The following is a 14,147-nucleotide window of genomic DNA, read 5'->3' on the forward strand; positions in this document are numbered from 1 at the left end:
CTCGCCGCTCAGCCACAGCTGCTCGCGTCGCTGCTCGCGTCGCTGCTCGCGTCACTGCATGGCTGCACACCGAGCTGGGAGAGAGCCCAGAAACTGCGCCGGGGGGGGAAACGTGAGAGAGAGGAAACTTATTTTACAACGCGCCGCTTGACATGAGCGCGCAGAGCGCTCAGCTTTTACTGAGGGGAAAGACAACGTCCTGGTTCACTGCCTTACAAACCCAACAGCAGACTCCTCTACAGTACACAGACCTACTGGAGGACTCGATTATACGATGCTGCTTAATATGACAGGCTGACATTTTCACAGTACTTCTTCGTGTACCATTAAGTTGTAAATGAAAATGGAAAATATTTGTGATTATGTTCACAGTTAGGCTGGAGAGTCAGCCTTGTTGGGCTTCTCTCCTCTCCTGCAGTTGCGTGAGTGCGTCTGCACGTCTGCACGCGCGTATTTTAATCCTTCTCTCTTTTTTTCCCCCCCTCTCACAGATACACGACGGCTACGACGCGGCGTGCGCCGTGATGACATCACGCGGGGAGGAGACGACGCCCGCCCGGGCCGCAGACCGTGGAATGCGTCTGCGTCGGCCGCGGCGCGGCGTGGCGTGCGACAGGAATGCGCTCCCGCTCCGCGGGAAGAGAGGGGAGTGGCGCTGGGGGTGGCGGGGGCGTTGGGGCCGTCGTGCTTGAGAGCTGAAAGATGGAGCACCCCCCCAGCCCCCCCAGCCCACCCCCCCCCCGTCCCAGAGAAGCGCGGTCCACAGCAGGAGCCCACAAGCGTTTCCTGTGGTAACCGCTGCTCCTATCAGCAGCCCTCCAGCTCGTCCTCCCACAGGCCCTGCCACCGCGGTCTGACCGGCGCGCTTCCCCCCTGTCACAGCGCTGGGTCCAGGGGGTGCCCAGACTTTTCTGGCCTGCGATCTGCTTTCTCAATAGCCAGCAGAGCATGATCACGGTGTTCAGTCCCCTCGGTGCTGAAATGCGGGCCTGACCACTGAACACCGTCACAGGGGGAAGCTGGTCGCAATCTGAAAAGGAAGCTAGCGTAGCTACCGGGGGGGAAAAGCTGGTAGCATGTTGTTTTAATGCTACACGTGCTCAGTGCTTTGAGCCTAAATACTGCAGATACACCCGACCTTGAGCTGCAAAATGCTTAAAAGCTTCCTAAAAGCTTTCATCTTACACATGTGCTGGACCGAAATTAGCCAACAGTCTTATCAACACATCAAGGCGTAAGATCCAAAATATGTGATTAGCATGTTCTTAACTGAACATTCCAGTGCTGGTGCAAGTCACAACTGGCGACTGAAAGCAACAGTTCTAGAACACTGACATTTCTACTTTGGGAAAAAAATGGTCCTCGGGTGACGAAGACCAAAATTGTCGAAACGTTGTCACTGCTCACGGATTTTAGTTGAATAAATCACTTGGGAGAATAATAGCAGTGTGCTGGTAGTATTATCTTATTTTGCATTATTCTTCTTTTTTACCAGGCACCTGCACTAAATTTTGGAAATAATATTGAAGCCAGTAGTCCCATTGATTTTCTATTTCACCAGACAGATAACTGGTTCATTGATGCCACTGACAGGCCAGAGACTCAATGACCACGGAGTCCTGTGTCTAAATCATTTCCTAATGAGAGGCGTAGAATGAAAACCATAAAAACCAGCAGCACTTCCGGTGGCCTTTAGGGTCAGACTGGAGGACTGAGCGGCCCTGGCCCTCCAGTGACCCTTTTCTCCCATGAGCACGTTTTGGAACGTCACTCATCTTTAGACGCGCTCTCCCGCTGCAGAATCTTTTTGGAGGAAAACCCAATCAGGGCCTAAAGCCTGCCAGCACAACAGCTAGACCGACAGGGAAGAGGAAGAAACGGGGTCGCAAGATAAAATGCAGATCCACGATGAAGGGCAAACCACCTCAGAACTCTCTCCAGACCTCCCCAGCAATCTGCTCTGCTCACTCATTAGCCGCCATTCTTACGGGAGCAAAGGGGGGGGGGTGTGAAGCCGGGGGGGGGGGAAGTGTGAAAAGCACACGTGCGCACGTCCACTAAAAAAGACTTAAGTGGAAACAGAGGAACAGAGCGCACTGCCAAAAACACACAGCCACAGCTGGGGCGGGAATGGGGGGGGGGGGGGGGCGGGGGGCGGGGGGGATTGGACACGGGCTCAGCGACCCTTACGCAGACACGCGGAACCGACGGCCCTTCGATGAGGAATTCCGCAGAACCGGATTGAAAGGTCCGAGGGACCGGCGGTCGACGCAGACGGGGGGGGGGGGGGGGGCGCGGTGCGGCGTCGGCCGCGAACTGAAACCACGGCCAGGTGCGGCACCTGGAGCAGGCCTTTGTGCTCGGTGACCGCACGGTCGCGCGGTTCGCTGTGAGAACACAGACGCAGCGAGAGGAAACAATGGGCCCTGTTCTGTTCCGCTGGGGTTCAATGCCGAGAAGCTGCGCGGGGCTTGGGAGTCGTCCCGTCACAGACCCGGCCTCAGAACGCCCGAAAGCACTGCTGACCAATCGGAACGGACGAGGAACGGGACCGGGGTCTCAGAAGACTGTGACAAGCACGGTAACGCCTGGCGGCGACGACCGGACCGCGGTTCTGATACCCACATCAGGTGCCTCACTGTCGGGTGACTGCGCCCATACGGCTGGGACAGCCTGTTTGCAGCAGGGAGGAGTCACAGTACCAGTGCATGCTGGGAGCACCAAATGGCCTCGTGCACAATTCACCGGATCTTGAGAACAGCGTGTGGCCCAATGTGAACATCAGAAAGGACTGGGGATGGACCATTAAACTAATCCGATAATTATAGCGTCAAAATTCACCAGTAATGCAACAATAATAATCCTTTGAGAGTCATTTGTGAGCCAGTTTCTGTGTCCGGCAGTGTCCTGCGTCTAAACCTGCATCACCAAGCTCGCATGCAGAGAGCCACAGCACGGGCAGCCAATCACGACGCAGGAACAGGCCCGTGCGACAGCTTGCGCACTGACGTACGCACAGCACAGCACAGCACAGCGCTGAACGCCCACGAGCTGAGCGAAAGAAAGAAGGCAAGACGACCCGCTCTGCAGCTGACAGCAAACGCAAGTACCCTGCAGCCTCCAAGGTCCAGGAAAGTGTCACGAAAAATTTTCAAAAACTGATTTAAAAAACGAACGGAACTCTCTCCCTCTGCAACTGCATGTTCTGTCCCAACAAAACGAGCGAGTTGGGAGCAGCATTATGAAATTAAAACGGTACCGTCTCCTGCACTATAAAACACATATTTTAACGTTTTCACGACACACGCTGACTGACTCATTTATTAATTATTATCCATCCACTATTCATAACCGTACCAGAAGCAGTTTGCAGTGGTCAGGCGTCACCGGTCTATCCACAGGTTGCAGATCCCCTTTCAGAGTTCCCTCACCGATGCGGAGGAGATCAGCACGCCAGAAAGAACCGCCCCTGAGTTTACTTTCAGAACCCCCTCTTAGGCTCACATGCGCTTCTCCTGTCGTTCTTAGTCAACAGCTTCCAGTACCTCTGCAATCCACACGCATTGCAGACAGCCGGTACTAGATTAGCATAATGTCGGTAATGTTTTTGTTTTGAGAACGTAAGATTTGCATTTTTTTTTGTTTTTGTGCTAGCAGTTGTTATAAGAAAAAGACTAAGGTCAGGCTAAAACAGTGAGATCCCACTTGTTTGACTATTGCAATTGTTTCCCTCTGTGCCACAAGGTTTTTGGCCTTGCTAGCATCAGTGCTACCGGTCGAAAGGTTCACTTACAGCCTCGTCCTACTGATCTTCACTCCATCATAGGCTCCCTGAATTGCTTACAGAGCTGGTAAATTGTTAGCTTGAACATACAAAGCATTAAATATCTAACTGATTCTTGGATGGGCCACTTGCTTGTCCTGTGCACTGTGCATCCAGCCAGCTACTCTCAGATGACTGCTGGATCCAGTCAGCTATTCTCAGATGACTGCTGGATCCAGTCAGCTATTCTCAGATGACTGCTGGATCCAGTCAGCTATTCTCAGATGACTGCTGGATCCAGCCAGCTATTCTCAGATGACTGCTGGATCCAGTCAGCTATTCTCAGATGACTGCTGGATCCAGTCAGCTATTCCTCAGATGACTGCTGGATCCAGTCAGCTATTCTCAGATGACTGCTGGATCCAGTCAGCTATTCTCAGATGACTGCTGGATCCAGTCAGCTATTCTCAGATGACTGCTGGATCCAGTCAGCTATTCTCAGATGACTGCTGGATCCAGTCAGCTATTCTCAGATGACTGCTGGATCCAGTCAGCTATTCTCAGATGACTGCTGGATCCAGTCAGCTATTCTCAGATGACTGCTGGATCCAGTCAGCTATTCTCAGATGACTGCTGGATCCAGTCAGCTATTCTCAGATGACTGCTGGATCCAGTCAGCCTCAGGCCTGCACGTTAAGCGACAGGCGAAGAGCAGACCGAAGATCGGTTAAGACCGGCAGACCAGCGGCTGAACTGCGTTTCCTGGACCAGCGCCCCCTCTTCAACCGCAGCCTCTCTGAGCCCGCCTCGAGAACCACGGTGACACAGTGCCTCCTCGCCATGGCAACGGCGCAGACGGGGTTCCCCCGCCCCTCCGAAAAAGAAAAGAGAAGAAAAGAAAAGAAAAGAAAAAAAAACCTCCTTCCTGCTGCAGGACTCAGTTTGTTCACCTCTGCCTCCGACGCAGAGGACCCAAAAAAAAAAAAAAACTCAACTCCCTTCTCAGAACTGACAGGGCTCTTGCGGGGGGTGGGGGGGTGATGGGGGGAGGCTGAAACGCACGCGGTGGGTCGGGGCCCCTATCGGAGCGAGCGGCTTCCCCTGGCGCCCGTTCCGGAGAGCGCACGCGTGCACGTGCCCGTGGCCCCCGCTGCAGACGGATTAAGTCGTTAAGGAAATGGAGGGCAGGCCTGGATTTAGGGAGATACCACCGCACTCCCAGGCCTGCCCAAGAAAGCCCAGCCTGCACTCAGACAGGAAGTGCATCTTTCAGTCTGATTCCACAGCCAATCACAGCCGGATTTCAGCGCTGACGGCACACTCAGCAAGCGAATAAATGAGCAGATCTGAGGTTGCATTTGGACTGTAATCTATCTGCACAATCTGAGCTTGAAAACCCACTTTAATAGCGCATTTGCTCATGAATCAATGCCTCTGATGCCCGGTTCTGTTCTCTCTGCAGTCTGATGGTTTGCATGCATTATTCACCATTTCATATTGTGTCCATGCGGTCACATGTCGTCCAGCTGTGTTTTGGGACAAAGGAAACGCGCCGTTCATACACCGGCCCCCACCTGGCACGTCAACCTACACCGTGCCCTCCGTCTTCTCGAAACTGAACCAACAGGAAGTCCCGTTCACAAACAAAAGAAGGGGACTGTTCTTATTAATATTCACCTCACCAACTAGCTTGCGTTAGCTTTTTTTTGTCTTTCCCAAAGAGACGACCGGGAGACCCGGCAGTCCGACCAGGAAAGAAAGTTTATTCCCCACAGCGATCCACAGCGAGCTGGTACGTCTGAAAGCGACAGGAGACTAGAGAGGTAAGCCAGGAGGGACAGACACAGGGCAGAGAGGCGGGCAAAGACAGGAACATCAGGCCCAGGCACAGGGCCTGATTAACTGAGACCATTAGCATGTGCAGAAGCAGTAACCTCACCAGCGATCGGTCAGCTGCGAGCACGTCGGCGTATCCTGACGCAGAACCCTCTCGTTACAGAGCAGAAGCGAGAACCTGAGTCAAAACGGGCCCACCCCGACACTCACTGCAGACGCTGTGACTGAGCCGCTTCCTCTTCAGTGCAATTTAAAAGCCCTTTTTACGTCTGTTTATTTGTGCAGCGTGAACTACCAACTGTGATACATTCTAATTTTTAACCAAGTTTCTCAACAAAAAAAAACTTCCCTGTTTTGATATATTCAGACATAGAGGGAAATGCATGGGTGAGAATACTCCCCTTAGTTCTGTTGCTTCAGGTTTGTGCAAAGCTAAAAGAAAACCAGGGAAATATGGCGTTAGTGTACCCAGCTGGCTTCTGCTCCATAGTCTCGTACAATAAGCCTCTTGACCTCTGACCCCCCAGTGATCGGCTGGGGTCAATGAGAACATGTACAGCAGTAAATCTGGGGCCTCCCACTTCCTGTTCACAGCATCAAGGGCCAGACCAGACTTCACTCAACCCCTCAGCGTACCGTACAGCATATTATCCACTACAGCTCTACAAAACACACACACACGCACGCAGAACACACACACACACTCACAAACTCAAACACACACACACGCACGCAGACCACACACATACACACACACTCACAAACTCAAACACACACACATGCACGCACACACACACGCACACACACACGCACACACACATACGCACATACACACACAGTCTTTAACATATCTACACAGTAAAACGTTCAGCGTTAAAGCAACTCTTACAGAGAACAAATGGTCTCAACTGGACTGATAGGCACTCTGTTAGCAGAATTAACACCAGACATTTTACAAATCTAACTTCTGAAATGTTATCTGAGCTGAGCTGGTTCAGACTTTGAATTTAATGCTACACCGTACCAATTATCCAGCGGAAGTACGTGCACCTGACACGAGAGCAGGACACCTGCAAGCCGATAGCTGAGAACAATAACCACAACCCAAGTCTTTGTTTTAATGTTCCCAATTCTGTCATAAATAAAAGCTTTGTGCATCGCTCATGAGCAGAGTGACTGGTGGGGCTGTGCATCGCTATATAAGGAAGAGGGCCGCCGTGCGTTCTCCTCGCAAACCTCAGCTTCCTGCCGTCTTCTCTCTCTTCCTCTTCAGAGCGGAGGCTGATCGCTTGAACGCCCGTGACTGTGCCTAGGGACGAGGCCTGCCTCTCTCTCTCTCTCTCTCTCTCTCCCCCTCCCTCCCTCGCGAGGGGGCCCCGGCGTCTTGGCGGGACGCGAGGCGGCACAGACACCCCGTCAGCATTCGCCTCCAAAGGGGAGTCATTTGGCCCGGCTCCCTGGCACCAGCACTCCTGCTAATTAAAAAGGCTCGGGGTCCCTGTACGCCAGGCTCTCTTCAGCTTGAGAGGCCCTGTACACCAGGATCTCTTCAGCTTGAGAGGCCCTGTACACCAGGCTCTCTACAGCTCAAGAGGCCCTGTACACCAGACTCTCTACAGCTTGAGAGGCCCTGTACACCAGACTCTCTACAGCTCGAGAGGCCCTGTACACCAGGATCTCTCCAGCTCGAGAGGCCCTGTACACCAGGCTCTCTACAGCTCGAGAGGCCCTGTACACCAGACTCTTTACAGCTCAAGAGGCCCTGTACACCAGGCCTCTCTTCAGCTTGAGAGGCCCTGTACACCAGGCCTTTCTTCAGCTTGAGAGGCCCTGTACACCAGACTCTCTACAGCTTGAGAGGCCCTGTACACCAGACTCTCTACAGCTCGAGAGGCCCTGTACACCAGACTCTCTACAGCTTGAGAGGCCCTGTACACCAGACTCTCTACAGCTCGAGATGCCCTGTACACCAGACTCTCTACAGCTTGAGAGGCCCTGTACACCAGACTCTCTACAGCTCGAGATGCCCTGTACACTAGACTCTCTACAGCTCAAGACGCCCTGTACACCAGCCTCTCTTCAGCTCAAGAGGCCCTGTACACCAGGCTCTCCTCAGCTTGAGAGGCCCTGTACACCAGGCTCTCTACGGCTTGAGAGGCCCTGTACACCAGGCTCTCTACAGCTCAAGAGGCCCTGTACACCAGACTCTCTTCGGTTTGTGCACAGAGTAGCAGATGCGCGAGAACCCGACCTCGGTTCTGGCCGTCGGCAAGCCTCGTGACAGCCTCTGACGAACACGGAGACAGAACCGCTCTCCCGGCTTCTTTTTGTGTAAGTGAAACCGGGAGAGGTTTCCGGAGGGGAAATACATGCTTGTGGACCAAACCTTGCTGAGTCAGAGCATCCGCGTACCGCAAGGTGAAGCGACCCCGATGCTCACGGCAGGTTCCGACAGACCGTGTACAACCCCACGATCCCTCAGGATAACTTTACCTGCCCGTAGCCACGCGATTGGATCAGGAGTGCTGACCTTTTATCATTCATCACCGAGCGCGGCCTGTCTGTGCCGATTCGGCCGTCGCCAGCGTGGTCTTGCTCCGCGGCACCAGCAAACATTCGTGTGCAAACAGAATAATCGCCTGCAACCCCAGCCTGCTCACTGCTTAACATCCACAAAAGACAACCACCGGCTAAACAGCTAACAGGATTTTTGGGGAGGAACCGTGAAAAATTATTACATGCTTTTTTATAAAGAACTTAATTAATTAAAATTAAATACCGTATTGAATCCTGTCCTTCGTTGGAGTTACCTCCCTCATAATTTAACCAGTTTTATCACACTGCCAGTATGACAGTATTTCCACAGCGCTCATGTCTCCTCACACACACACACACACACACACACACACACAGGCACAGACACTCAGAGCAGACCCCCACTGTGGCACGGCTCTGATATGAAGGCGAACGTGACCTAAATGTGCCAAACTGCCCTCAGTTACCAGCAGGGCGACTCTCTCCAGCACGGGGTCAGAGACGCTCTGTCCCCAAGCGTGCCACGTGCTCTCAAGCGTAACAAAAACACAGATTAAACGTGGCGGGGCGGAGGGCTTCGTGCGCTGGGTCTGGTAACCTGAAGGATGCGGGTTCGATTCCCAGGCACACAGCACACAGTGAAGCAAGCGTCCAGTCCTCTAAACACGTCTGTGACCCATTTCAAGTTGACAGAATGGCCAAAGGAACTGTGCTGAAATGTATGGGATGCCAGGGTGGATTAAGACAACGTCGACCCAGATATAATAAGGCAACATCTCAAATCTTTCAGGGAAACAACATCAAAGCCTTAAACTCCAAACAGCGCAATTTATCATGAGGAATAGGTTTGAGGTGTAAAAAAAAAAAAAAAACACAGAGAAAATGTATTTCATTTTGATGAGTTGCACAGTGACCTTTGACCTCTGCAGGAATCCCACCCAGAACCACCAACCCCCCCACAGCTGACCAAACCGGTGAGATGGAAGACTAGCCAGACCTGTCCGTTATCTTCCCAGAGCCCGCCTCCTCGCAGAAGCCAGCCAATGCTCATTCGCTCTGGCCCTGCCAGCGAGCGCAGCTCCCCGCGGGGGGCTCTCCGTGTGGGCGTCTCTCCTGCTTCTCAGCGATCGCTTGGCGCATTCAGAGCCCGATTGGTCCGCACGCTGCAGCCAATCAGGGGCTTTGTTCTACGAGTGACAGGTCCCCCCCTGCAGTTTCCTTCAACGCTCTGTCACTTCGAAATTCCCGCCTTTGTTCCTCTCCGCACATCACCACACAGCCGCTGCAGGCGTCCCGTCTGGGAGCGGAGCGCGAACGACGGACCCCTGCATCGCCATCACTCTTCTTCACAAATGCTCCACATAAAGATACAGTCCACAATACCAAACACCAGTGGAATCCGTACGAAATCCCTCCGGGCAGGCTGTAATGTTAAATTATGCCAGTAATGCGCGGATATAATCAATAAACCGCGGGCTATAAATATGAAGACGGACGGGTGACGCGCAGACGCTTCTGCTGAAAAGTATGCAGGGAACGCTCAGCAGCCCTGCGTTAGCGCGCGAGAGCAGCGGCTGGCTTCACGGCGAGCGAAACGCGGATAATCGGGACGAGCTTAGCGGGGATCGTGGCGAACTGCTGGCTTTAGTAACGGGGTCAAAGGAACATTCTCCGAATTCCAGGGAAGACCCCGCAGCCTCCCCCGCCTCGCCGCCTCTGACCGCTGCGGCGCAGAGGGGCTCGACGCCCGTTCGCCCCGGCTAAACTGCAGCGGCGCTGCCCAAACCGCTGTCCCGCGCGGGAGATCCAGCTGGATTCCAGGCCCAAATCCACCAGGCAGGGTCAGGCAAAAAGGTCAAGTCCCGGGACACCTCGGTGGGAGGCTGAACTGAGGGATGATATTTGCAGTTCTACTCGACAACCGAAATCTGTACAAACGGTCAACGTAGCAATTCTGAATAATCTGTGACACGGTTAGAAGTGGCTCTTGGAGTGGGAACCAAGACAGCAAAACCCCCTCCCCCCTCACATGTGAACCTCCATTTGAGGACCTGTCACACTAAATTCAGGAACAAACGAGAGCCTGCATGGCCTCTACCTGCACAACAAGGGCCCCTATGGCTCCTAAAGTTAGGTTTTGCAGTGCAGGAAGTGCAGATGTGCCTGGGTGGGGGCTGTGTGCCGGTCTCCAGCCCGAGGCTGCCCCTCCCTCAAACCCGAACACACGCAGGTTCTTCAAGGGTTAACGGGGAAATGGCGGCTCTGCTCCCGCGGCCCGAGGCCGGTCCCCCCGACAGCTGAAGAGCCCGACGTGCCGGGGCAGTGCACTGCAAGCCGGGGCACAGGAAGCGGGGCGACGCCATTGGCGGGAGCTGCCTGTCCGTCATTAATAATGAGTGCGGTGCCCCGCCCCCTTCCCCGGGGGCCGAACCCCAGGGCAGGGAGCGCTTGGCGGGGGCGGAATGAGTACGGAAGTCTCCCCCCACCCCCAACCCCCACCCCAACTCCCCCCCAACACCCAGCCGAAACAAACAAGGGTGAGAAAAAAGGACAACAAGATCAGAATCTGGCTTCTGTGCTGGATGGCCGTTTCTCCTGGTTACAAGGCCAAGGCTCTGACGGGGACAGCAGCTAGTGCCGTGAATGCTTCCCCCCCCCTCCCCCGGGTGCCGTTCCTACTTCCTGTCAGAAGCTGGAGCCCCTCGGAGAGAGCATCCGATTCGCCCTCAGCCACGTCTTCCCGCTGCAGGAGGAGGGCGTGGCCCCCAGCGAAGAGCTGCGTTCAGGCCAGCGTGGAGAGCGTTGGACAAAACACCGACAGGCTCCAGACAGCCAGGGGACGTCAGGCTCCAGTACTGCAGCTAGCACGAGCCACTGCACCCGTAAGCAAATCGACCTAGCCTAGCACAAGCGCTCCAGGAGGAAAACCAGTCGCATGCAAGGGTTACATAACGGCAATTAAACCTGAGAGTCAGGGGTAAGGGCGTCCAGCATGTAAATAAACCATGAGATGTGCACTCAGCCCGAGCGGCTGTAGAGCAGCCCCACCAGAAGCCGCTGTTCTGTGTCGTTACAGTGCTCACGCTCCCTGTATTACATGAAATAAAGTCCTTGCAGGACTTAAAGTGCACCGCTTGTCCTGGGCATTCACCTGCTATCCGCTCTGCGCTAGCGGTAAAGGGTGTGCACGCGGCTAAGCTAACGCCCGCCTGGAGTCGCAACACGTGCTGAAAAACCGCCTGGCTCCGCCCCAAGGGCACCTGCCCCCTGCTGGGGTGGGGGGGGGAGGGGGGGGCACACAGAGCCGCCGATTAGCAGGCGGGTCAAAGTTTCCGCCTCAGCCCGGCCAAAGGTGGCACAGGCAGGCGTGGAGACTGCGGGGGGGGGGGGGGGGGATTAAGCCGCCGCAGATGCCGCGGGTCGCGAGACACACCGCGCGGCCCGGCCGGAGCGCTTGTGAAACCCCCCCCCCCCCCCCCCCGCTGTTACTTGGAAACAGTCTAAACACATGTGGCAACATTCAGACACCTCCGCACGGCTCCACCTTCCAGGCCCTTGGCTACGACGGGCAGAGCGGCAGGGCCGCTGGCACAGGACGAGGATGGCTTCCGGGGAAGAGAACCTCAGGGGTGAAGGCTTCAGCACGCAAGAGCAGACACACAAATATTCACCACACATCATCACATTCACCACACATCATCATAAAGCAACCGCGCTGTCCAGCTCATCAATTTTCTACTTTCTGTTCACTTTCCTAAGTCATCATCATCTCCGCACTATAACTGCAAGATTTGCTCACGGCAGTAAGCACAAAAAATAAATGTATATTTCATGCTCAAAGCAGAAATAATGTGCCGCTGCCTCAACAACCACCAACTGACATTCATAATCCATATTTGTATTATTTAAAATGCTTCTTCTTAACCTCGAGGGTATGCAAGAAAAATGGCATGGCCCCACCCCCTTTCAAATTTTCAATAATGTATAGCAGAAGAATAATTTTTGAAATTTGCAATTATTATGTCTGCAAACCAGATGTTTTATTTTCTGTTTGCACAAGGACTTAATGGCAAAACGTGAAGATTTGCAACGTGCGTGCAAAGTGAACCTGCTGTTTCAGAGTGCACACCGCATGTACGGTGCCGTACGGTGTGCTGAGCCGCACGGAAAACATACCCAGCAGGGCAGCTCCACTAAAAGCACTAAACCCCCTTCATTTTCCACATGTATGGAGACACGCTTTAAGACGCTGAGTTTGAACTAGTCACGTCAAACATTCACTGCTTTTTTTCTCCAAATGTTTTATTAATGCCATAGCCTAAATCCGATATAAAAATAGATCAGAGCACCACGTTGCTAATTTCCAGCTGATTGGGTCGGAAAATGGGACGAACAACCTTCTGGAGGCGGCATGAATATTTCATGTTCGCAAGCCACCCTACGGCAGGAATCTAGGCCACATGAGACGGGAGAGACAGAGAGAGCCGTCACATACAAGATCGTGTCTCTTAGCATCTAAGCGCGACAGCAAGCAGGGCTAATCGGTTAACAATTTAACACTTGATTCAACACCAGATTTCCCTGCATTAATCAAATCATTTCGCACATGATCCACAATGAATGGACAACATGGCTATTTTTAAAGCAACGCTATATGAATTTAGAATGTATCTAAATTGTCATCGCCAAGTGCATTCCGCGGGCAGTAAGAAAGCTCAGCATACACGTATGCCGTTTCATTTTCACTTCGGTCGTAACATAGTGACAGCATATTTCAAATCCGTGCCTTCATCATTTTCGTTAGCTGAACAGGCGACACCTTTGCCAGACAAGCCGAGGTTCATGTTAGCGTTGCTAATGTATTCGCCTGGTCTGTTGGCCAGCTAACCATTATAAGTTAACAAACCGTGTCCACCGTCGGTCCTTAATCATCCGATCGCAATCTAACACCGCCCTTCTTCAAAATATCAAATATCTTGAACGTGACAACAGCGGCAACACACACATATACCCCATCGGAATCGTACGATTTGGCAATTTTATCTATCCGTTAATGAATAGAAACAAAGGGCTTTGATTATGTCCGATACAATAGGGCCCTGGACATCCGCGGTCGACAGTTGAACCGCCGTCCGAAGCCGAGATCCCGTAGGTCGGCCGCATCGGTCTGTCCCGTCCCGACCGGTCCCCGCCTCCCTTACCTCCGCCTCCTGTTTACTACATGCAGCTAGCTAGCCTAGTTAGGAAGAGACTTCAAAACTCACCCCTCTTATCGAGGTCGTAACCGACCACCACGAAGTAGTCGGCCAGCCTGGCCATGTCGGCGATTTACGAGATCACGGCGTCAGGCCCTTTTTAATTCCTTTCCGTTTGCAGTTAATATCTCGTTCACATTCTGCTGGGTGGAGAGACATCGTCGGCAACAACAGCATCCCTCCAACAGTGCCCTGCCGCCATACTGTCAGTATTCTCACCCTGACAGCAGAGCTCACAGAGTCTGCGCAGTGAGGAACAGGGAGGGGCGCGCGGCCATACTACAGTGACATACATATTCCAATGTAAAGCAGCGTTAATGTTGCCTTAAAAGTAAGGATTAAATCGGTGATTCTGTGATGTTTTAGTATTTTCAGCTGGTCCTTATTCAGCTATTATATGTATCCATCGTTTTACTGTTCATCCGTTCAGGGAGCTGTGGTTACGTGATGATTTTAAAGCGGCAACATATGAATTGTTTTAGGATCTGGATCGTTTCCCATGTGTGTAGCGTGCGCTACCATACAGAATAATGGGTCATCTGGCGGTATATTGGAGGAAGGCCTCCAGATACAGACACCAGGCACAAGTAGGCTATTGCATAAACAGTGCTGGGCCAATTCGATGTATCCTGGAAGGTTTTGGTGTGTTTGTTTTAACCTTGTAAAATATCACATATAGAGTATGCTACCACTGTTATGAGCTTCTGGTACAAAAATAAAACTTGATGGTATGGGAATGGAGTAGTTTGTCCGCAAAC

At 53.0% G+C, this 14,147-nt stretch overlaps 1 protein-coding gene across 1 annotated transcript in view; it reads right to left on the reverse strand.

Moving 5' to 3' along the window:
* Positions 1-13,608, reverse strand: part of sbf1 (SET binding factor 1) — a 61,284-nt gene extending 47,676 nt beyond the window's left edge. Inside the window, exon 1 of the mRNA XM_064342492.1 lies at positions 13,399-13,608. Coding sequence (XP_064198562.1) covers positions 13,399-13,453 — 55 coding nt within the window. The 5' untranslated portion in view covers positions 13,454-13,608. The remainder of the gene's footprint in view (positions 1-13,398) is intronic.
* Between the last annotated feature and the right edge of the window lie 539 nt (positions 13,609-14,147).

The sequence above is a fragment of the Anguilla rostrata genome, chromosome 7 (genome assembly GCF_018555375.3).
Source record: "Anguilla rostrata isolate EN2019 chromosome 7, ASM1855537v3, whole genome shotgun sequence".
NCBI lineage: Eukaryota > Metazoa > Chordata > Actinopteri > Anguilliformes > Anguillidae > Anguilla > Anguilla rostrata.